The following is a 21,394-nucleotide window of genomic DNA, read 5'->3' as shown; positions in this document are numbered from 1 at the left end:
TTATTCCTTCGATGTCTGCGTGACATTTCAGTAAAATGTAGTAAAGGGAACAGTCTAAACTGCCATTATATATTCTTTCTGGAACTGTAAAAGAAGTTGGGATTTCGATCTCTGTAGAGTTGGTTCAGAGCATTGACAGGTGTTACACTACTCTGACCAAGTCATCCTTGCAGAATTAGGCAGAAAAGATTCTGTGAAAGCTCTCTATCTTAGGCTGCTGCTGTTTTACAGCAGTCAGCAGTAGTCCCAGTGGTGCTGTGTGCATGTGTCCGCTAGGTCCTCAGCTGAGGAGGTCATCTAGAGCTTGCTTGAACCATTTTTGTTTATGAGGTGCTGGACCGTGTCCAGAGAAGGGCAACGAAGCTGATGAGGGGTCTGGAGAACAAGTCTTACGAGGAGTGACTGAGGGAACTGGGGTTGTTCAGTGTGGAGAAGAGGAGGCTGAGGGGAGAGCTTACTGCTGTCTACAGCTACCTGAAAGGGGGTTGTGGCAACGTGGATGTCTGTCTCTTCTCCCAAGTAACAAGTGATAGGAGTAGAGGAAATGGCCTCAATTTGTGCCAGGGGAGGTTTAGACTAGATATTAAGAGAAATTTCTTTATGGAGAGAGTGGTCAAGCATTGGACCAGGCTGCCCAGGGAGGTGGTGGAGTCACCATCACTGGCAGTGTTCAAAAGATGTGTAGGCATGGCACTTGGGGACATGGTTTAGTGGGCATGGTGGTGTTGGGCTAATGGTTGGACTTGATGATCTTAGAGGTCTTTTCCAACCTTAATGATTCTGTGATTCTGTGAGCTAAGCCTGGGAGCAGGGCAGCCTTTGAAGGAAGAGGTCCTGCAACCATTGCCAACCACATAAGGTACAATGGATACTAAGTTTAGAGGTTTTGCGTTTGCTGATGGAATGCGACTTGTCTTCTAATTCAGTTTGTGTTTTGGATTTTTGGCAAAGTGGCTTATGATGGTATTCATGCATAAGCAGGAAGAGTGGGCAAGGATTTGGGGGTTTACAGAGATACTTTACTAGTAAGAATGCAAGAAAGCCCTTGGTCCTGGCAAACTTGTAGGATCATTTCAGAGCTCAAGAAAGCAGATTCTCTCAGCATGAAGCAAAGTTAAGTTGTCTGGTGCTGAGGAAATGCTGCACCCCTGAAGCGTGGTCAAATGACCCTATGTTTCTGTGCGAGATATGCCTGCTGACCTGTTCTCCCTTCCTGCCTGGGACTTGTAAACTGAACCTGTTTAGAGAAGGGACCGATTGCCTTGTTTTGTTTAGAAATTGTCTGGTTTGATCTTGCTAGAGACAAAGAATATGCTTTGCATTATTGTTATTTCTTTTAGTTTAAAGGGAGACCTCTGTGTTTACGATCACTGTTGTCTCTAAAAGCTTGTCTGTTAAAACACACTCCAAACCAAAGTTCTGTCTTTTCCACCATTCCGAAATTCCTGGAAGAGGACACAACAGAAATGAGTGAGAAGACCATGGATTTGCTGGTACTTAGTAGCATTTTTCCCCCTTATAATTATGTAGATGATTTAATTTTAAGGGATTCTAAACATACAGAATAATGTTTTTCAATTAGAAAGGCATATTTGCTCCTACTAGCAAAAAAAAGCAGTTCAATATTGGTTAAATTCTCATTTTCTTTATTGGTGCAAGGAATATGGTTGTTTTTCTCAACTGATACTTGATTTTTGTTTTCAAACGTACATTAACTTTTTGAAAAATGTGTACTAATCTACATATGCACCAGTCAATTGTAGTTTGAAACTTTAGTTTCACTTTGTAGTAGAATATATATAACCTTACACTACTAAATATATATAAATAAATATATAAATATTTGTATAAATTATTTATATAAATATATTCTGTAAAGCATATTAAGAAGTAGTACAATATTGCTATCCTCGTAAACAAGATACTTCTCTTCAATTTTGAAGGATTCTTTCATTAATTCCAAAATTTGTAGATGTCTTTTGGAAGAATGGCTCTGTGATCACAGTTACTGTGCAGCCTTTTCCCACCTCTGTTTCATGCTTTTAGTGTTTGATTTGTTCTTTGACGTTTCTGAGCTTTTGTTGACTGGCTTTTACACCTTACAGGTATCTGGCAAGAGCTCTTCCTTATACTCTGGGCTTAATAAAGGACAGGGTTTCACCTTCTGATGTAAAAACTACTGCTGTGTTTATGGTGTAATTTGTTGTTATTGTTGTTAGGTAGTTTCATTTCTGCCTGCACAACTATTCCAAACAGCCACATTTAGTTTGAGATCTAGGTGAAACTGCTGTGAATTGAACTTACTAGCAACTAAGCAAGTTAATTAAGCATAAAGATTTCATTTGTGAGACTGACTAAATGGTGATTCTTTGCAGACTGTGTTCTCTCTCTCAACGGCCTTGAATTAAACTGTTGGGTTTTTTGGTTGGTTTAGGATTATGAAGAAGAATCAGATGACGAAAAGCACTTTCGCAATAGCCCTCCCAGCTTCTGTAGCCAAAGAATCCATTCCTTTGTTGGTAAAGCTGCTCAAGGCCGCTTAGAATTTGCATCAATGTTTGATACAATCCATGCAAAAGACAGTACTGAAGAGAAAGATAAATTATCAGTGGAACTGCATTCCATTCAGAAAAACCTCCTTGCTGCATGGCAGATAGGGCTTTCAAAAAATATGGAAGAGAAGGACACTTTGCTGAATTCCACAGCGAACTGCATTACCCATTTTTTCAACATTCTTCAGCTTGTGAAATGTCCGTTGCTAAACCAGGATGCATCTTTAAGCAAGTCTGTGAAGAATCCTCACTGGATGCATTGTGTCCTAAAATATTTTCAGCAGTGTTTAACTGTCTTGTATTGGCATTCAGGAGCCAGTCTGACTGGCCACGTGGCAAAGCTGACTTTACAAACTTTAAAGCTGATGCTTGTACAGCAACGAGATCAGTTATTCTCCAAGAACCTTTTGGCATGCTTCTGTCTTTTGAAGATGGTTTCTCACACTCTAAGTAGCCTGTGCATACTACAGTACGAGAATATTTTTCCATCTCCCCATGGTAATGGTCTTGTGGAACTTGACTCTCTCACTGTGCCTATTTTCCTAGTTCTTGATGAGAGCAGTACTCAGCATTTCAGCTCACTGAAACCTCTGCTTAAAGAGCCTCCCGGAGCAGTAAACCATGATGCAAAAACTGAAAAAAGGTATGAATGATCTTTGCGTGGGGGAAAAAGATATGTTTGTTGGAACAATAATTTCATTTTTCAGTTACACATTAATTACAACACCCTTTTGATTCTTTTCTGTGTCCTACTCTGTGAAAAAGCATGATCATCTATTAAAGCATGCCAGTTAGGGCTTAAACCTATAGTTGAACACGGTTCAGTTATGGTGGCTTAACTAATTACTGCCTGTCAGTTCAGAGCTAATTGGTGGGTTAACAGCTCACACCAGGTCTGGTAGTGCAGCATCAATCCAGGTATTGCAGCTTAAGATGCTTTTACTGCCTCTTGCCTATTCCACTCCTTCCCTTGCAGAAGTTCCAAACTGTATGGAGCCAAGAGGCTGCTCAGACGCAATATGTCTACCGTGTCAGTTTAGTCAGCAAAGTTTGCCCTTGGTTATGGATATGGTCTCCTGGCACAATAAGAAAAATGCCAGTGTGTGGAACCTTACCAACCTCTCATAGGTATTTCTTCTTTGAAGATGTACACGTAGACTTGAATGAAGCTTCAAGTGAAGCGTGCTGTCCAACTGGGAAGAAGTGTTATTATCACTGGAGTCTTTCTCCGCTGCAGAAGTCAAATGAATCAAAATGTGTTAATCATACGAGCAAGCTGTTCCTTTCCAGAGGTTTTGAACCTAAGAAGTGTTATAACTCCCAAATTTAATCTTACTGCAGTAAAATGTATTTCTTCAGTAAGCTTAAAATAGACTATTATGTTCATTGCACATTTGATAGGCAACTTGCAGTTGTGTCTGAGAAGATAATCCACATATTTGACTAATTGTGCTCCAAGAACTGAGCCCTGGGCATATGACTGGCTCTGTACGTATTAATAATGGAAGCAGCAGTGCTAGAGAAGAAGATGCAGATGTGTTGCTGTTCTGTGCAAGCTTGTTCAAATCCCTGGTGCTGTGTATTTGCTTGTATTGGCAAGCTTATTACGTATCTGAGCTCGTACATCTGATAGTACTGTGCTGGGCAGCAGGGACTTGCCAGCTCTAAAAAGGTGCTGTGCAGTCATTTGTTCTGCTGTCTTTGCTTTTCTGTGTTATGCCACCATTGTATTTTTACATTGTTTATAAAGACATTGATACCTGTCTTGAGTTTTACCTAAGTTACTTCATTTCCCCCTTGTTTAGATAGCAAGGGGGTTGTTTTGGGTACATTTGGGTGCAGTTTACGCAAATTCAGAAGAATCAATGTTTGTTGGTCAAAAAACTAAAGCCAAGGCAAAACGAGTTTCATTGTTTTCCCCTCATTGAAGTCAAGAAAGTAGTTGTTAACGTCAAATATGCTTTAGTATTCCAGCAGATAATGCAAAATGTAAGAAAATAACCCTGTTAACCCTTGATGGTTTCCATGGTACTATACTTCTTGACCTACAGGTTGATTGTACTGTGGCGATTATTGTATAAGAAAGTGGTTTGGTATCGGATGCAGCTGAACAGAAAAGTGAACAAGGATGCAGAAGAGGAGTCTGTTGTCTCATCGCTTTTAAGTCATATACAAGCGACCCTGCAGTCTTCAGGAGTGACTTTAGAACAACATTTGAAGATTAATTCTGTGTCTGGTTAGTACTTTGGAAAGAACTACAAATGTTAGGTAGCTGCATGGTTAACTGAATGCTAGGAGAATTAAGTCCAACCTAATGGCCATCAATAAGTGACAACCAGATTTTTAAAAAAAGCTAATAGTGGGACTTTTCTTAAAATTCTGATCAGAACTCTGTCTTAAATACTTCATATTCCAGTGCACCTGGAGATTGTGTTATAATCTTTAGAGCTTGTTGAGCTAAACAAAAAAGACTGTATTGACTTCAGCATGCTTTGAATCATGTCCTAGAGAAGCTGAACATAGAATCTGAATTCTGATCTCATTTCTCCTGTGTTACTTCCCCTGAAGCAGATGGGCATCACAATGTGTCTCTTAGGGGGTTTCTGTTTAGAAATCCTGTTCACTCTGTGTGATCACTGTGGGCATGAGCATGTCATGTACATGAATGCAGTCAGCCTTAACTAAGCATCTACCATAGTGCAACCTAATGTAATGGACTTAATCTAGCGTATTTATTTTGGAAGCAGTGTATGGTTGTGGCCTAATTCCTACACATGGTTGTCCTGTGCTCTATCTTCCTTTCCCCTTCCACACTAATAAACTCAGCTTCCCCTTTATGTCTCCCACTACAGTTCTGTTTCCTCTCCATATTCTTGATCTCTCTCCCTTAGATGATACTTCTTGCTTCTCTTCCTACCTCACTCTGTACAATACACGAGGTCCTTCATGTCTGTCTCACTCATCCTAACAATACCTGCTACTTCCCACTCTTCCTTTTACACATTCCCATGTTCTTTATTTACATGCTGTTTGCCAAATAGATATGGCACAGTTTATGGATGAGCTAGAGTAACATGTATGCCGATGGGCCAGCCAATACTTGAACTGGCTAGCTGCTGGTAAGCAGGACAGACTGGCAAATTTGTCCTTGTCTTTTCTTCTGTGGTAGCGCTGTCTTCCCCTCTGGCCCCCCGCCCCGCGTTGTCCTTTGCCCAGGAGCTGTGCTCTTTTACGGTTTTGACCTTTCTGTCAAAGTGTGTAGGAATTGACCAATGGATTAAAAATTGGAATGGGAATAGAGGTGGAGAGGTGGCATTTAGAGAGATGAAATGTGTAACAGTCCATAGACTGTTTGAAAGTGCTTTTATGCTGAAAAGGAATGTATGTCTTCAACTTGCTAAATAATTTTACAACTACTTTTTACAATGAAAAAACATCTTCCACATCATAGGAAGTATGAAAACAGGTAAGAGAAGATGCTTTTCCCCATTAATAACTATTGTGGGTTTTGAATACTGAAGTTTCTAAGTATAGTTGGCATTTATAACCTTGCGTAATCTAAAAAGATAACTTAATTACTGAAAATCTTGATTTCAAGTTGTGTTTTTTTTCTAATCACCTAGGAGTGGTTATAACCTGAATTGACTTTTTCATTTAATAGTGATTTAGCATTGGAAAAAAAAAAGGGTGGGGAGGGGTATTCAGTGTCATCTTCACTCAGCTGCTTGAAACTTAGATCTAGCTCTGCAAATAGAAAATTGCTGGAGACTCACACATTTTACTCTGCCTTTCCTAAGCCTGTAATACTAAAATAAGTGCATGGGTGTTTGCACATGAAAACTAAGTATGTAGAGATGTAGAGCTTTTAATTTGTTATATATCTGACTTTGATAGGTGAGGAGAAGTTCCTTTTAGGATCGTACAGAGAATCTGTGGACATTTGGAAAAGATCTCTTTGTGAAATCAAGGCCAAAGGTAAGAGATAAAATCTTTTTTGGGGGTGGAGGGGGTAGGTTGTATAATCATTTTATATAGTTTTTTGTGACTCTTTGTTTGTCCTTCAAAAAAAGGGGGCAAGAGACACAAAGGATGCGTATTTGAAGTTAAGCTGGGGTTTGAACAGAGACGGTCAAAGTTTAATTTCCCCCTGCAAAAATTACATGCTTTTCTAACTTGCTATCAGAGATTTCTTGTGATTATGAAGTACTTGGTACAGAAAATCTCTAGGTATATTTCTGAGCAAGAAAGAGACAATGGAAAACAGATGAAGAAGTGTCAGTTCCTATAGTAGCTGTAAAACCAAAAGACAGTGTTTGGGGAGTAAAAAAACAAAATAATTTGTGGCAGGAGTTTGTTTAGGAGCTGATCTGAAACAGATATTGCAGGGTCTCTTCCCAGACATGAGAAAAAATTTTTCTGATGATTATGATGAGGAGTACCCCAGGTACTGGAAGAGTTCAGGGTATTGGAAGCTTGGTGGATGTCTAAGCATTTCATTGTGGTTTAGGCATGCCTTCTGTGAAGGCTAGGTTCCTTTGAGCTTTCCTGTCTTTGTGTCTTCACAGTGGTACACTGTAGTGTTTTGAAAACTGCCAGGACTCTAGAAGTAAAACTGTGGTGGGTGAGCATTAAGTCACTAGTAACTTAGAGGCTGTAGGAGGATCATAGCTGCTCCTGAATTCTACTTCTTCTCAGAGTGTATGTGTACGTAGGTATGTTTCTGGAGAGAGAGGAAGTGGTGCCTGCAAACCTGCTGTGTCTGGTTTTGCGTTTAGTGTTTCTTTTCCAGCTGGACTTCTGCCCTTTTTTCCTCTTTGAATGCAGGAGGAAGAAGAACATGTTTTCTTCAGAGAAGATACTACCTTGCAATATTATTTTGCCACCTGTATCGATATAACTTGTGTGAGGCTCAGGGACTCTGTGATCATCTGGTAGGAGAGATTCTAAGGCGATCACAACTCCCAGTGAATCAGGTGGAAAATTTTTCTGGTATGTTTATATTGCATAAAGCTGTGATCAGGTATGTTGATGCTCTTTGAATAACCTAGTATCTGATTTCTGTACACACACACACTTGACAACGTGCTTTTCTCTTTGCACTGGACTGAAGTCTGTTTTTAGTGACTTCAGAGATCTTTTTCTGATCCTCAGGTATTCCTTCAGCTAAAAGTGTGGCCTGTGAAGTGTTCTTAGATTCAAATCTGCTCAAGGGAAGACTTTGGCTAAGGAAAACAAGGGGCAAATTATGTGATTTGATTTTATATTGATGTAACCTTTTTTTTCAATGATAAAACATGATAAAACGGGATTTTAGATTGGTCACCAGACCTAAATGGACAGTGGGAATTTTTTGCAGATGCTTGTTAGCTTCTTTTTCTATTGATTCAGAATACGTACTCTAAATTTCCAAATTTAAACAATTTTTTTGACTCGGTGCTGATCTAATTTTAGACCTTAGAGGTCCATCTAGTCATTAAGAACCTAGTATGAACGTCTTTTAGTATTACTATTAATGTGTAATTAGCATAAAAGAGTAAGCTTTGTAAGTCCTGAAACCTTGTCAAGAAATGACGTAATACCATAGTTTTTGTTTTAAAAAAATGTTTGATAACAAAACAATTTTAGCATTCAAATTTAAAATCATTTTCCTCATAATGTTTTCACTTGATACCTGTTTTTTTAGATACCAAGTATTTTCAGCATGAGCTATGGGTGGTAAGAGATGTTCATACAGAAACTGCTATGGCTGTGATTCGATCCATGGCACGGTTCATGGCCGCTTATTTCACAAATCAGCTGCTCTATATCTTTCCCCCGCACAATGTTGACATCCTGCATCCACTTCACATCAAACAAGGTATTTTCTCTAAAAACAGTTTAATTTGCTGTGCTTGACTCTTACCATTTTTTCCATGTATATCAATGCTCTCTGTTAGGCTTTAACTTGGTGTTTTAGCGTTTCAGCACTATTTATGGGTAAAATAACTTAGTTTTTCCAGATATTTTTTGGGGGGATTAATGTTTTCCATCTCTTGATTATGGAAAGTAATTTTGGTATTTAAAGCTAATGGTTTGATGTGCGCTATTGAATTATGTCATCTATAGGACAGACTTGTTCAGGTTGGAAAAGACCTTGAAGATCATTGAGTCCAACCGTTAACCTCACACTGCCAAGTCCACCACTAAACTGTGTCCATAAGCGCCACATCTACATCTCTTTTAAGTACTTGTGGTACTCCAAGAGATGGTGACTCCAGCATTTCCCTGAGCAGCCTGTTCTCATGCTTGACAACCCTTGTGGTGAAGAAATTTTTCCTAATATCCCACCTAATCCTCCCTTGGTGCAACTTGAGGCCGTTTCCTCTTGTCCTATTGCTTGTTGCTTGGGAGAAGAGACCAACACCTACCTCACTACAACCACCTTTCAGGTAGCTGTAGAGAGCAGTAAGTCTCCCCTGAGAGGGACTAAACAACCCCAGTTCCTTCAGCTGCTCCTTGTAAGACTTGACCCCTCTTGATCCTTCACCGGCTTTTTTGCCCTTCTTTGGACATGCTCCAGCACCTGAATGTCTTTTGTGTAGTGAGGGCCCCAAAACTGAACACAGGATTCAAGGTACGCCCTCGCCAGTACTGAGCACAGGGGGACAATCACTTCCCTTGTCCCACTAGCCACACCGTTTCTGATACAAACCAGTATGCTGTTGGCTTTCTTGGCCACCTGGGCGCACTGCTGGCTTGTATTCAGCTGGCTGTTGACCGACACCCTCAGGTCCGTTTCCACTGAGCAGCATTCCAGCCATTCCTCCCAAAGCCCGTAGCGTTGTGTGGGGTTGTTGTGACTGAAGTGCAGGACCTGGCACTTGGCCTTATTAAACGTCATATAGCTGGCCTTAGCCCATCGATCCAGCCTATCCAGATCCCTCTGTAGAGCCTTCCTACCCTCCAGCAGATGAACATTGCCACCTGACTCGGTGTTGTCTGCAAACTCACTGAGTGTGCACCCAATCCCCTTGTCCAGATCACTGATAAAGGTATGAAACAGAACTGGCCCCAACACTGAGACCTGTGGAGCACCACTGCCAAATGGATTTAACTCCATTCACCATGACTCTTTGGGTCCAACCATCCAGACAGTTTTTATACAGCAAACCGTACACCCGCTCAAGCCATGAGCAGCCAGATTCTCCAGGAGAATGCTGTGGGAAATGGTGCCAAAGGCTTTACTAAAGGCCCGGTAGACAACGTTCACAGCCTTTCCCTCATCCGCTAAGTGGGTCACTTTGTCATAGAAGGAGATCAGGTTGGTCAAGCAGGACATGCCTTTCATAAACCCCTGCTGACTGGGCCTGGTTGTCTTGCATGTGCCACGTGATGGCTCTCATGATCATCTCCAGAACCTTCCCTGGCACCGAGGTCAGGCTGAGAGGCCTGTAGTTCCCTGGCTGCTCCTTTGGCTCTTGGAAGCCAAAATGCTTCAGACACCGTATCATCAGAACAAGTGGGAATGTCAATGTTGAACCCAAGTCGTACGTGTTAGTTTAAGTCCCTTTTCAGCATCTTTTCTGAGAAGTAGTATTTATCCCAGTGGGTGGTTTGTCTCTTTCCTGCAAGAGATTCTGTCTAAAAATTTCTCTTGTTAGGAAATCTTTGGTTTCAGAGTTAATCTTGCAAAGTGATTTAATGTCCACAGGAATGAAGAGTTGGTTGAAAGTATTGTGAGTACTCTAGTAATAAGTTGATATTACAATGCCAGATACTTCTCTATAATATTAATTTATTTTGATTAGATTTTCTACAGTGTATTTGAATACATTGACTATTTTTAATGTCTCCCTACTACAACATGGAATCATGGAATCTTTGGGTTGGAAAGGACCTTGAAAGGTCATCTAGTCCAACCTGCCTGCAGTGAGCAAGGGACATTTTCAACTAGATCATGTTTCTCAGAGCCCCATCCAAGCTGAACTTGAATGGTGCATATTTCTTCATGGTCTTTTGGATGTTTTAATTGGTCAGCTTTCCAGACAAAACCTACAAAAGAAGACCTTGATTTTAATATTTGCATTAGTCAAAGATCCATGTACATGGTGCGATGATCTTGGACAAATTGTGTTGCACAGGCTGCATTAGTGTGAGTATTTCCCTAAATAATGTCATTGCCTCAACAATAGACAAAAGCTGCGAGAGAAGCAAGTAACTCCTTAGAGTTAGTGTGGATCAGCACCTCTCCAAGAAAACCAGGAAGTAAAACCTTGGGAAACAAATCTAAACCTCAAGAAACAAGGAGATGCTAAATTTGTCTTGAGTTTTGTCTTGACACACTGTCTTCAAATAATGTACTCCTGTGTCTTGAAAATGCTTTGTAGCTTTCTGTCTTCTGCGGTAAGCAGCACAGCGACTACAAGCCATGTGGGTACTAGGAAAACTCTCAGAATGTTTCTCTCGGGTGTAGCCTCTGGAATATCCTAAGCATACTTGCAAATGTTTCATCAGTGTGATTAAATCTTTTAAAGTGAGAATGACCCACAAGTTTTGCACATGCTTGCATATCCCACATCACTAACCAGAACAGCTGCCTACTCTGACCTCACTATTATATCACAGCATGAGCTGCATCTGCCTGCTGCAGCTAAACCCCATAGTGTGCCTCTAATAAAGAGCAATTGTACTCCAAAATGAATTGAAGCAATGTAAGCGTACAAATTCTAGATTATTTGTCTGATAGCGTGCAGATTTATTTAAACTTTCAGATGTGTTTTTTGTGTCACAGACTTACCTCCTCGTGTTATTCCGCTGCAACACTGTTTGGTTACCAGAGCTGTCAGGGAGCAGAACCTTTCATCTGTATGGACAGCTGAATATGCTCTTGAGTTGTTCTTTATTGGTGGACTCATTCCAGAGGCTGTGTGGTTAGCACACAGACTTGGCGACTGGAAACTGTCCGTTTCAATTGGTGTGGCCTACCAGCTGTATTGCCAGAACTCTGATGAATTCTCAAGGTAAATTTGACCTTGGAATGAGCATACTGTGTGTTGTTCTTAATGTTATTTGCATGATGTTTATTGTAACAAGGCATATCCTTTGCCTCAAAATTTCATATTCCCAGACTCCTGGTCAATGTAAGACCTAATATGTTAAGATTGGTTATTTTGTCTTACAGAATCATTTAACAGAGCTTCATTAGATTATCTATGGGGTTTACTGTGTTAGTAATGGACAGTTTCTTGTTATACTTTCAGACTGAAAAACACAGAGTGTCACCTGCCGCTAAGCTTATCACCAATGCAGACTTTTCAGGAAAAGTTACAGTCTTTGTTAGGACAGCCGGTTGCTTCTGAAACATCAGGATGTATTAAATACAAGCAGTTTACAGGTACGTGAAATGATAAATAATTGTGTTCGTCACATTATTTCACTGCATGTTGTGCATTAGACGCTGTCTTAAAACGAAACAACTACCTCATCTTCACTGTGTGCATTACTGTTGTAATGTATTCAAATACATTGGAAATTAGAATTTAGATTACATTACCTTTAAAATAAGAATTTTATAGTGGGTTGGGTTTTGACCATTCTGAAAATGGACCATATTATCAGTCTTGTCTTCTTCATGCATATCAGCCAAAGCCTTATTTGACTATATTTGATACTAACTTCAGTTTGGAAGAAGACTGAAGCTTAATTAAAAGAACAACAAAAAAAATGGCCTGAAGCAAATATGACTATTAACAGTACGAAAAGTATCATCATTGGGTAAAAAAAAATGGCTAGCAGACGAGCTCAGAGGGTTGTGGTGAATGGAGTTAAATCCAGCTGGTCACAAGTGGTGTTCCCCTGGGCACAGTTCTGGGGCCAGTCTTGTTCAATATCTTTATTGATGACCCGGATGAGGGGATCGACTGCTCCCTCAATAAGTTTGCAGACAACACTGAGCTGGGCGAGAGTGTTGATCTGCTGGAGGGTAGGAGGGCTCTGCAGAGGGATCTGGACAGGCTGGATCAATGGGCTGAGGTCAACTGTATGAGGTTTAATAGGGCCAAGTGCCAGGTCCTGCACTTGGGTCACAACAACCCCATGCAACGCTACAGGCTTGGGGAGGAGTGGCTGGAGAGCTGCCTGGCAGAAAAGGACCTGGGGGTGCTGGCTGACAGCCAGCTGACCATGAGCCAGCAGTGTGCCCAGGTGGCCAAGGCGGCCAACAGCATCCTGGCCTGTATCAGGAAATAGTGTGGCCAGCAGGAGTAGGGAAGTGATTGTACTCCAGTACTCAGCACTGGTGAGGCCTCGCCTCAAACACTGTGTTCAGTTTTGGGCCCGTCACTACAAGAAGGTCATTGAGGTGCTGGAGCGTGTCCAGAGAAGGGCAACGAAGCTGGTGAGGGGTCTGGAGCACGAGTCTTATGAGGAGCGGCTGAGGGAACTGGGGTTGTTCAATCTGGAGAAAAGGAGGCTGACGGGAGACCTTACTGCTCTCTACAACTACCTGAAAGGGGCTTGTGGTGAGGTGGGTGTTGGTCTCTTCTCCCAAGTAACTAGCAATAGAAAAAGAGGAAATAACATCCCCTGGTGCAACTTGAGGCCCAGATTAGATATTAGGAAAAATTTCTTTACACAGAGAGAGTGGGCAAGCATTGGACCAGCCTGCCCAGGGAGGTGGTGGAGTCACCATCGCTGGAAGAATTCAAAAAACGTGTGGATGTGGCACTTCAGGGCATGGTTTAGGGGGCATGGTGGTGTTGGGTTGATGGTTGGACTTAACGGTCTTAAAGGTCTTTTCCAACCTTAATGATTCTGTGATCACACTTCAAATGAGTTGCATGATAGTGTTTAATTTTTGCCTTTCTGTTAAAGGGGGAGAGGGGGGTATCTCATAGCCTGACAGCTCTATGCCCCCATGTCCAACAGCTAGCAAGGCTGAGAATGTATTCCCACTGGGCACATACACAAACACACATATGCAACACCTGTATATAGCTGGCCACACAGATCAACGCCTGCAGCCATGCTTAGCACTTGCACAAACAGCACCAACACTCCCTTCCCCTTTCCCTCTTGCTGGTCAGGAGGAAGGTCTGCATGTATGTACCTATATGTGTAACGTGGATCTCTCCAGTAGCTGGGCTTAGACCAAGTGGCTGAATCTCCCAGGGTTCTGGCATCTGCCTATATGAGCCCCTAACAGCCCCACTCCGTTTTCTGGTACAGACCCACTCACAGATACCCTCTTCCTCGTATGCACGCACTGTCTACGCACCCCCAGTAGCTAGCCTTGAATATACAGTCCATCCTGCAGCTGGCTGGTCTGGGGTCCTCAGTCTTTCCAGGTGCCTCATCCTTAGAGACACACACACCATGTGCACACTCTCTTTCTGGCAGGTGGTCACAACTCCCTTGGTCCCTCCAGGAACCAGATCTCTTTGTCTTGCCCTTGGAGACATGCGGACACGCAAGCAGGTCTCCCAGTCGTCTCTCCCGCAGCTGGCCAGGTCTTCACTGTCCTTCCAGTCATTGCTGACTCCTGAGGTCTCACTCTTGCAAGAGCCAGATGCACACAGCCCTACTCCCGGGGTGCCTCACTTGCTCGTCGGTTAGTCTGACTCGACACTTGCTGGCACTCACACATTCACTCACACAGCCTCACTTGCTCCAGTTGCTGGCACGATGGATACATGGGCACAGTGAGCCATGGTCCCACTCCAGTTGCTGGCACTGTGCAGTCCTATGCACAGACACACAGACCAGAGAGTCCCTGACCCTGGAAAATAGATGTGTGCTGACAGGGCCCAACAGAGGTGAGGCTGCCACAACTCCATGCCATACCTTTGGTTTCTTTCCTAAAGTTCTCATAATGAGCCTTGTGGCATCCCAAAAAGCTGTTCCCCTGCATCCTGTAGTATGTCCTGTCCTTCTTGAGAGTAGCCCCTCTCCAGCCAAAAGGTATTGAAGAGAGCCACTCCCATTGGCTCATCTTGATGGCTTTCATGCCTGCACACTGGGGCTGATGGCTCTCCTGGGAAGAGCCTGGACAGGGTGTCCATTTCTCTGAGTATGTAATTTGCTGTTGTGCGTCTGTGGGCTTGTGGAGATGAGCCTTTCATGGGTTGTCTTTTCTACTGTGAGTAGATGGGTCTAACTAGTAGTCGTGTTTCCCTAACCTGCTATTATTGTCTCTGTGTTCCTTTTCATGTGTGTACATGAGCTTTTTGTCACATAACCTTACTTAAAACTTTGCTGCTGAAATTAGTGAGATTAACGTGTTTTACAGAAACTTCACTGGCACAATCTCTATTCCTTTCTTTCTTTTTCTGTGTTTGGAAACCCCATTTCAAGTTCTGTCACCAGGTGGAGGTTAATTAATATTTATCTGAGCTATATCCCAACCACTGTGGAGATTCTTCCTTTGCACTCTTTTCCAAGGATTTCATTTCAAACAGAGACACAGACATAAACGTACTGTGTGTCACTATCTCTAAGTATTATAGGTAGTGGAAAGATTTGGCAGCACGTGTTTCCAGGCAAGTAAGAGGAGCAGAAATGGAAGTAGAGCAGTATAGAACCGTAGAATAGTTTGGGTTAGAAGGGAACTTTAAAGGTCATCTGGTCCAACCCCGCTACAGTCAGCAGGGACATCTTCATTAGATCAGGTTGCTCGGATCCCTGTCCAACCTGACCCCATTCCAGGGATGGGGCATCTACCACCTCTCTGGGCAACCTGTGCCAGAGGCCTGTGCCTCATTGTGAAAAATTTCTTCCTTAGACCGAGTCGAAATCTGCCCTCTTTAAGTTTAAAACCATTACCCCTTGTCCTGTTGCTACAGGCCCTACTAAAAAGTCTGTCCCCATCTTTTTTTGTAGTCCTCCTTTAAGTACTGGAAAGCTGCAACAAGGTCTCCCTGGAACATTCTCTTCTCCAGACTGAACAACCCCAACTCTCTCAGCTTGTCCTCACAGGAGAGGTGTTTCATCCCTCTGACTATTTTTTGTGTCCCTTCTCTGGACCTGCTCCAAGAGGTCCATGTCCTTCCTGTGCTGAGGGCTCTAGAGCTGGATGCAGGACTCCAGGTGGAGTCTCAGCAGAGTGGAGCAGAGGGGCAGAATTCCCTCCCTCGACCAGCTGGCTGTGCTGCTTTGGATGCAGCCCAGAATATGGTTGGACTTCTGGGCTGCAAGTGCACGTTGTCGGCTCGTGCAGATTTCCATCCACCAGTACCCCCAAATTCTTGTGGGCAGGGCTGCTCTCAATCCCTTCGTTCCCCAGCCTGTACTGATACCAGGAGTTGCCTCAATGCAGGTGCAGGACCCTGCATTTGCCTGTGTGGAACCTCATGAGGTTCACATGGGCCCATTCCTTGAGCTGGTCCAGGTCCCTCTGATGGCATCCAGGTCCTTCTGGATGGCCTTCTGGCCCTCAGGTCTGTCCACTGCACTGCTCAGTTTGCTGTCATCTGCAAACTTGCTGAGCATGCACTCAATCCCACTGTCTATGTCATTGATGAGGATATGGTGAACAGCCTTGGTCCCACTACAGACCCCTGAAGGACACCTCACCAAGTGTGTAGTATTACGTAAATTTCAGATACCCATTAACGATGTGTGTTAAAAGTCCTGCTACTTCTAAGAGATGAGGAAAAAAGGTAATAATATGTAAAAGGGATAAATGAATAAATTTCCTTTTCCCTCATGAGTATGCTCACTGGAAAAAGTTGTTATAATCATTAGTAGTAGTATACCTAGTTTATGCCTGCCTGGTGAGAGTGATTTGCCAGAATTTTATGCCAAGTATATGCATGGCTGAAATGTTCAGTTCTCTATCTAGAAAGGCAATAGCTTCCCCCTTAACATGGCAAAAGCTAAGATTAATAATTGAATGGTATTTTCAAATGTGAGAGATCTTAATCTAAAGCAAGGAGATGTGATGTATACATTGTAATAGAAGAATGCACATTCTGAGAACGTAGCCTCCTAATCTCAGAAGGAAGGCCATGTATTGATTGAGTCAATTAACTTACCAGTTTCTGTGCTTCATATTTACAGATCCCATTGAAGAGGAAGATGCAGATGTTCTTCAGAGCTCAATACAGGAACTAGTAAAAGCAGCTGTTATGGCCAATGCTGATATTCTCTCAGAGACTTTTCAGCTTTTGATGGATTCTGCCAAGAATCTTAGCAGGAAACTGCATGGTTTAGTTCCGGATGGGCTCTATCTTCCAGCACCACCATTATACTGTCCTCAGCCAGCTTCTCTCAGTGAAGTAGGCATGCATGATAGAATTTTTTGGGGGTCTTTGTATTTATGAAATAATTATGATCTTTATTCTGGTTCCTTTCAGCTTATTTTTCTCTGTTTTTTCCATGTCCATTCATTTACTTAAGTAGCACCACAGTGATGAGAAAATATGTATGCCTCTGGATTTCTTTCTGTAAAGGTTCTATGCTCTAAAGAAGAAGGGAAATATTCTTAGGAGCAGAAACGTTTAGGTCAGGTTCCTTATTGTATACGTCCTTTCTGATCTGGGGGCTTGTTTTTGTCTTGGAATTTCCTTTTTTCAGGAAGACTGCGATGACATTCTTTTAAAAATTGAGAGAGAAAGTCGCCAGAAAGTGTCAGGAGTTCTTCAGCGAATTATCTTGCTTTTCCGGGCTGCTCGTTGTTCCTGCCCTGCAGCGCAGTGGTATATTGCACAACTGAAGTGGGCAAGAAAAGTTATGCAAAAAGTGAGCATCTAACCTGTTGTTTTGTAACTTGATTATCAATCGTAAATATTACTGGCAAGCTTGCAATTGCATTGCAGAAGCATTGAGTCTCATCCGGACTTTGGTGTCATGTTTTTTTACATGTCATCTTCTAGTTGTACACTCCATGTTAAGTTGTTTTAGGAAACCAGAACTTAAAGATAGAGGGCATCTACTTCATGAAGTGTCTCCTTCTACATGTCTTTCTGTACCCACTTGGGAATGTACAAACTCATTGGTTTCTCCATTGGAAAGGAACAAGCTGATTTTAATTGGGAGTTATAGCAGTTAATTGGAAGTGTGTTCTGGATCATTTAGGGCTGAATACATAACAGAGAACATGATGCTCGCTTTGGGTAAAGTGGTCATCTTAGTGCACAGGGCACAGGGCTCGCAAGGTCTTGTTCTGCTCATGTGCATTTTGTTTGCGCAGAACCAATCTTGGAATATATTGGTGAAAAAACTTTGTGTAAACTCAGGCTTTTCTTAGGTGATAGTCACACAGCCACTTAAAGAAGGTTGAATTCCTACAGAAGGCAGGGTCTGTGACTGTCTTCCCTCAAGCCCCCCACACCAGCATTCATGCAGTGATCCAGATCAAGAGCTGGTCTGACTGGCAGATACTTCCTTCTGTTTGCTCATTGCGTGATCACATGCTTAATGCTGGCAGGGATTGGTGATCAGAAGTACCAGCTGAAGGAGGAGGGAAAATTAGTCTGCCTCGGTTGACAGCAGCCTGGACTGTGTTGGATTAAAGTGGTTTCTTAATTGTGATCTTCGTTCTTCTTGTACTCTGTTGCTCTTGTATTTCATGGTAGTCATGAGTACCATGCAAAAAAAAAAGCATTTTTTTGTGCCATAGCTCATGCTAAAAATATTCCTTTAAATCAATTTTCAGACTGCTGATTTGAAGAAAATGGAAAGTAAGCTTAAAGGCATTTCACTGATTTTGGCAGTATTCTGCTACTAACTGAGAGGCTGTACATTTTGTAGTGGTACAAACAAAACTTTAGCTGTTTCGTAGTTCTGTTTTGACTATTTATTTCTTTCTTTATTACCTGTAGATTCGAATGAAAGGATCTCTTCCTTTGCTGAGTCCACTCCCGGAGACTTTGCTTCGTTACTCCAATTTCAGCACTGTTTTCTATAGATCTTCATCTTCTGGAGACCATCAGTTTGATGATATTACGTGTAAAATTTTAGGTCCGTATGCAATAAAATAGAATAATTGGGAACTGGGAAAAAGAACACAAGTGAGAATCCACACGTGCAAAGAAACTCTAAGAAGAGTTTGAAATAATTATACTGCAATGTGTGCAGAAACACGTTCCCTTTCCAGCTTTTATGTTAGTTACGAAAACTCCTAACCTGAACATTGCTGTTCTGGGTTGTTGTATGTGTTATAGATCAGACAGATGAGAAAGCACAGGAACACTAAGTGGGACTAAAGAGCTCTAGCTGCAGAGCGCTATTGAAAACTCAGGAACGAGTACCTTTTTTTTCTTTAACAGCTGTGAAGATAAGGTTAATTCCTTTCTTCTAGCTAAAAATCCAAGGCTGTTTTATTTCATTTATTTAAGTAGAATCTCACCATATTGCATGTTTGTGTCGTAGGTTGGTTCAGAGAGCTATGCGCATTGTGTTGGATGTTTCATGTTCGTGAGAGATTATCTGATAACTGTAGGCGGTACCAAACTGCAAGGCAAAATAGTAACAATCATAAGGTAATTATATGACTGGTATAGTAGAGATAGATTTTAGTTGCATGAAGCTGTAAGAAGAATGCTAAAGGTCTGCTGTCTGTTTCTGTGAGAACTTTTATTTGCTTAATAGGGCAAAATAAGCATAGTGCTATAATGTGCAGTATTTGGTCCTACAGAATAGTGCTGACCATGTGAACTACATCTTTCTGATAGCATTTCTCTTGGGCTTTTGCTTGGTATTAAACACAGATAATGGAAGAGATACTACCAGAAGAGCAATAGTTTCTACACTTTTTGTCTACCTAAGTATTTGCTTCTTTTTTTTCCATTAGATTAAGTTATTTTGGGGTTTTTCCTAAACAATGTCTATTAAACGCACGAAAAGTGTTTTTTGGTGCATTAAATAGACATGGTTTTCAAAAAGAGTAATGAAAAATACTAAAATTTAATCATGTTTTCTCTACTTATACCCTCATCAATTGATGTCAGAGGTCAAGGAAGAAAAAGAAACTACTACAACCATGGTGTTGGTCATATATTCTGTGAGAGTACGGGTGTTGATTTTTGTCCTGTCTAGTCTAGCAATGCAGCTGTCCTTAGCCAGAGTTTCTTCCTTTTTAAAACAAATCCAAAGTTTCTCTTCACCAGAAAAAATCAAGCTTCAAATAAACAGGATGGCTCAGTTTCAAATGGTAAAATATTCTGGTTTTTCTGTGCATTGTGTGACAGTGACAAATGAGAAGGAGACCACTGACTGTTTCAGAAGAAACTGATCCATCTTAAAAGCCTCTTGGCTGGCTTAAATATCTTGCTCCCAAGAAAGAATTTATGACTACCTTAAGCCACAGTAAAATTATTTCCTTTGCCTGATAATTCAGTATATTTACTCAGTTATGGCTAGTTTAGCCAAATCCTCAAGTTTTACTCAAAACGAGTGTAAACAGTGTCTTCAGAGTGTTAATGGAATTATTTCCTAAACTGGTTTAAAAAAAAGCTCTCTTTTTATTTGTTTTTGGTTTTGTTTTTTTTTAATAGAAATTATGGTCTATTAACACCCTTGATCTGTCTCCTAGCATTGTATACTTCTCTATTTGGCAGTTAAGTTAGAGATGTTTCTTTTCGTTGGCTAGGGAAAAATCATTACAATTTGCAATGTATGAATAATTTAGCTGAAATACAATGTTCATATCAATTAATGTTTCTGTAGCAAGGTGGGTTTTTTTTAGGATCTGCAGAAGAATGAATATGATGCCTCCACAGTTGAGCATTGTCTGAATGCAGTGGAGTGGGCTTGTCGAATGCTTCCTTTCTGCAGGTTCATGAATATTGAAGAATTGGTTCAAGATGTAATTTTGAGTCTGCTTGGAGAATTGCCACCAGTGAAAAAGGTAAGACATTCAAGGCTAGAGCAAAAGCCATAGACATTACCACAAATGTTTCTTCTCCTTGTAAAAGCTACTGGTTAGGCTTCCTAGTGGTGTAAGTCCTGTTGGAAATTGTACCTTATTTGTATGTTAGTTGCTTGAAAAGATATTTTGTTTTGTGCAGGTGGCAGAGATCTTTGTAAAAGCATTTCCTAATGCTGAAGATATAAGAGTTCCACTAAGAGATAAGTATCATGGACTTCAGCAGCGACTCAGACACAGTATAGTTAAAGGTGATGTGCATCCTTCCTCAGGAAATACTGAACGAACTTTCTTTTCTACCCTGCTTATTAATTAACTTGCGACAATACCTTCTTTCATACCCCATGTAAAATAATTATTATAGTTTTCAGTGAGACAACTTTAAGAGAGTTTTGTGACAAATCCTGTATTTTCTCTGATACCTCTCCACCGGTAAGAGAATATCATGACTTCCAAGTTGAGGGTGTTTCCTCACTTTTCTTCACAGTTTCTGTCTGTGTTTCTAAATGGCTGTAATTTATGGTGATTCCAAACTCATTTGTGTCTCAGTTTAAGATAATAATTGAGAACTGATAAGTTTGCATGTAAAATCTCTTGATTTTCTTTCTTTTGGTAGGTCATGAAAGTGAAGAAATGATGTCTGTTGTTATACAGGCTACTGCAAGAGTGAGAATGAAGGCCTTGAGACGTGTAGTAAGGAACATAGGCCCCATAGAAATTAACATTTGGGAGCCAGCAGAAGAGGGAGCAGCAGGTGGTGAGGAACACTGTTATGACAGATCCTCACTAGGCACTAATCTAAGCAGAAGCACACTTACTGATCTTGGGAATCCTCAGGTATATAGTGATGCTGACACAGCAGATACGCTTTCTGATGCTTTGTTTACTGAAGAAACAAGAGCTCAAACACCTTCACTCCAAAGGTATGAAAGAAAATTGCAGCAGAAAACTTTCTGTTGAAATAGAAAAAAGAAAAAAAGAAGTTGTCTCTTACTGTTTA

At 41.4% G+C, this 21,394-nt stretch overlaps 1 protein-coding gene across 1 annotated transcript in view; it reads left to right on the top strand.

The window, feature by feature from the left end:
• The window catches only part of CPLANE1 (ciliogenesis and planar polarity effector complex subunit 1), a gene marked incomplete at both ends in the record, with an annotated part of 63,083 nt that overhangs the window by 7,634 nt on the left and 34,055 nt on the right, over positions 1-21,394 (top strand). The window contains 15 exons of the mRNA XM_082013756.1: positions 1,341-1,493; positions 2,435-3,195; positions 4,604-4,788; positions 6,447-6,527; positions 7,377-7,541; positions 8,236-8,409; positions 11,323-11,551; positions 11,792-11,925; positions 16,587-16,804; positions 17,103-17,267; positions 18,350-18,488; positions 18,900-19,009; positions 20,215-20,376; positions 20,537-20,645; positions 21,011-21,317. Of these exons, the coding sequence (XP_081869882.1) occupies positions 1,341-1,493; positions 2,435-3,195; positions 4,604-4,788; positions 6,447-6,527; positions 7,377-7,541; positions 8,236-8,409; positions 11,323-11,551; positions 11,792-11,925; positions 16,587-16,804; positions 17,103-17,267; positions 18,350-18,488; positions 18,900-19,009; positions 20,215-20,376; positions 20,537-20,645; positions 21,011-21,317 (3,092 nt within the window). The remainder of the gene's footprint in view (positions 1-1,340; positions 1,494-2,434; positions 3,196-4,603; positions 4,789-6,446; positions 6,528-7,376; positions 7,542-8,235; positions 8,410-11,322; positions 11,552-11,791; positions 11,926-16,586; positions 16,805-17,102; positions 17,268-18,349; positions 18,489-18,899; positions 19,010-20,214; positions 20,377-20,536; positions 20,646-21,010; positions 21,318-21,394) is intronic.

Source organism: Phaethon aethereus (assembly GCF_964289735.1).
Source record: "Phaethon aethereus genome assembly, chromosome: Z".
Taxonomy (NCBI): domain Eukaryota; kingdom Metazoa; phylum Chordata; class Aves; order Phaethontiformes; family Phaethontidae; genus Phaethon; species Phaethon aethereus.
The sequence above is the reverse complement of the archived record's forward strand: the minus strand, read 5'-3'. Positions and strand labels throughout refer to the sequence as shown.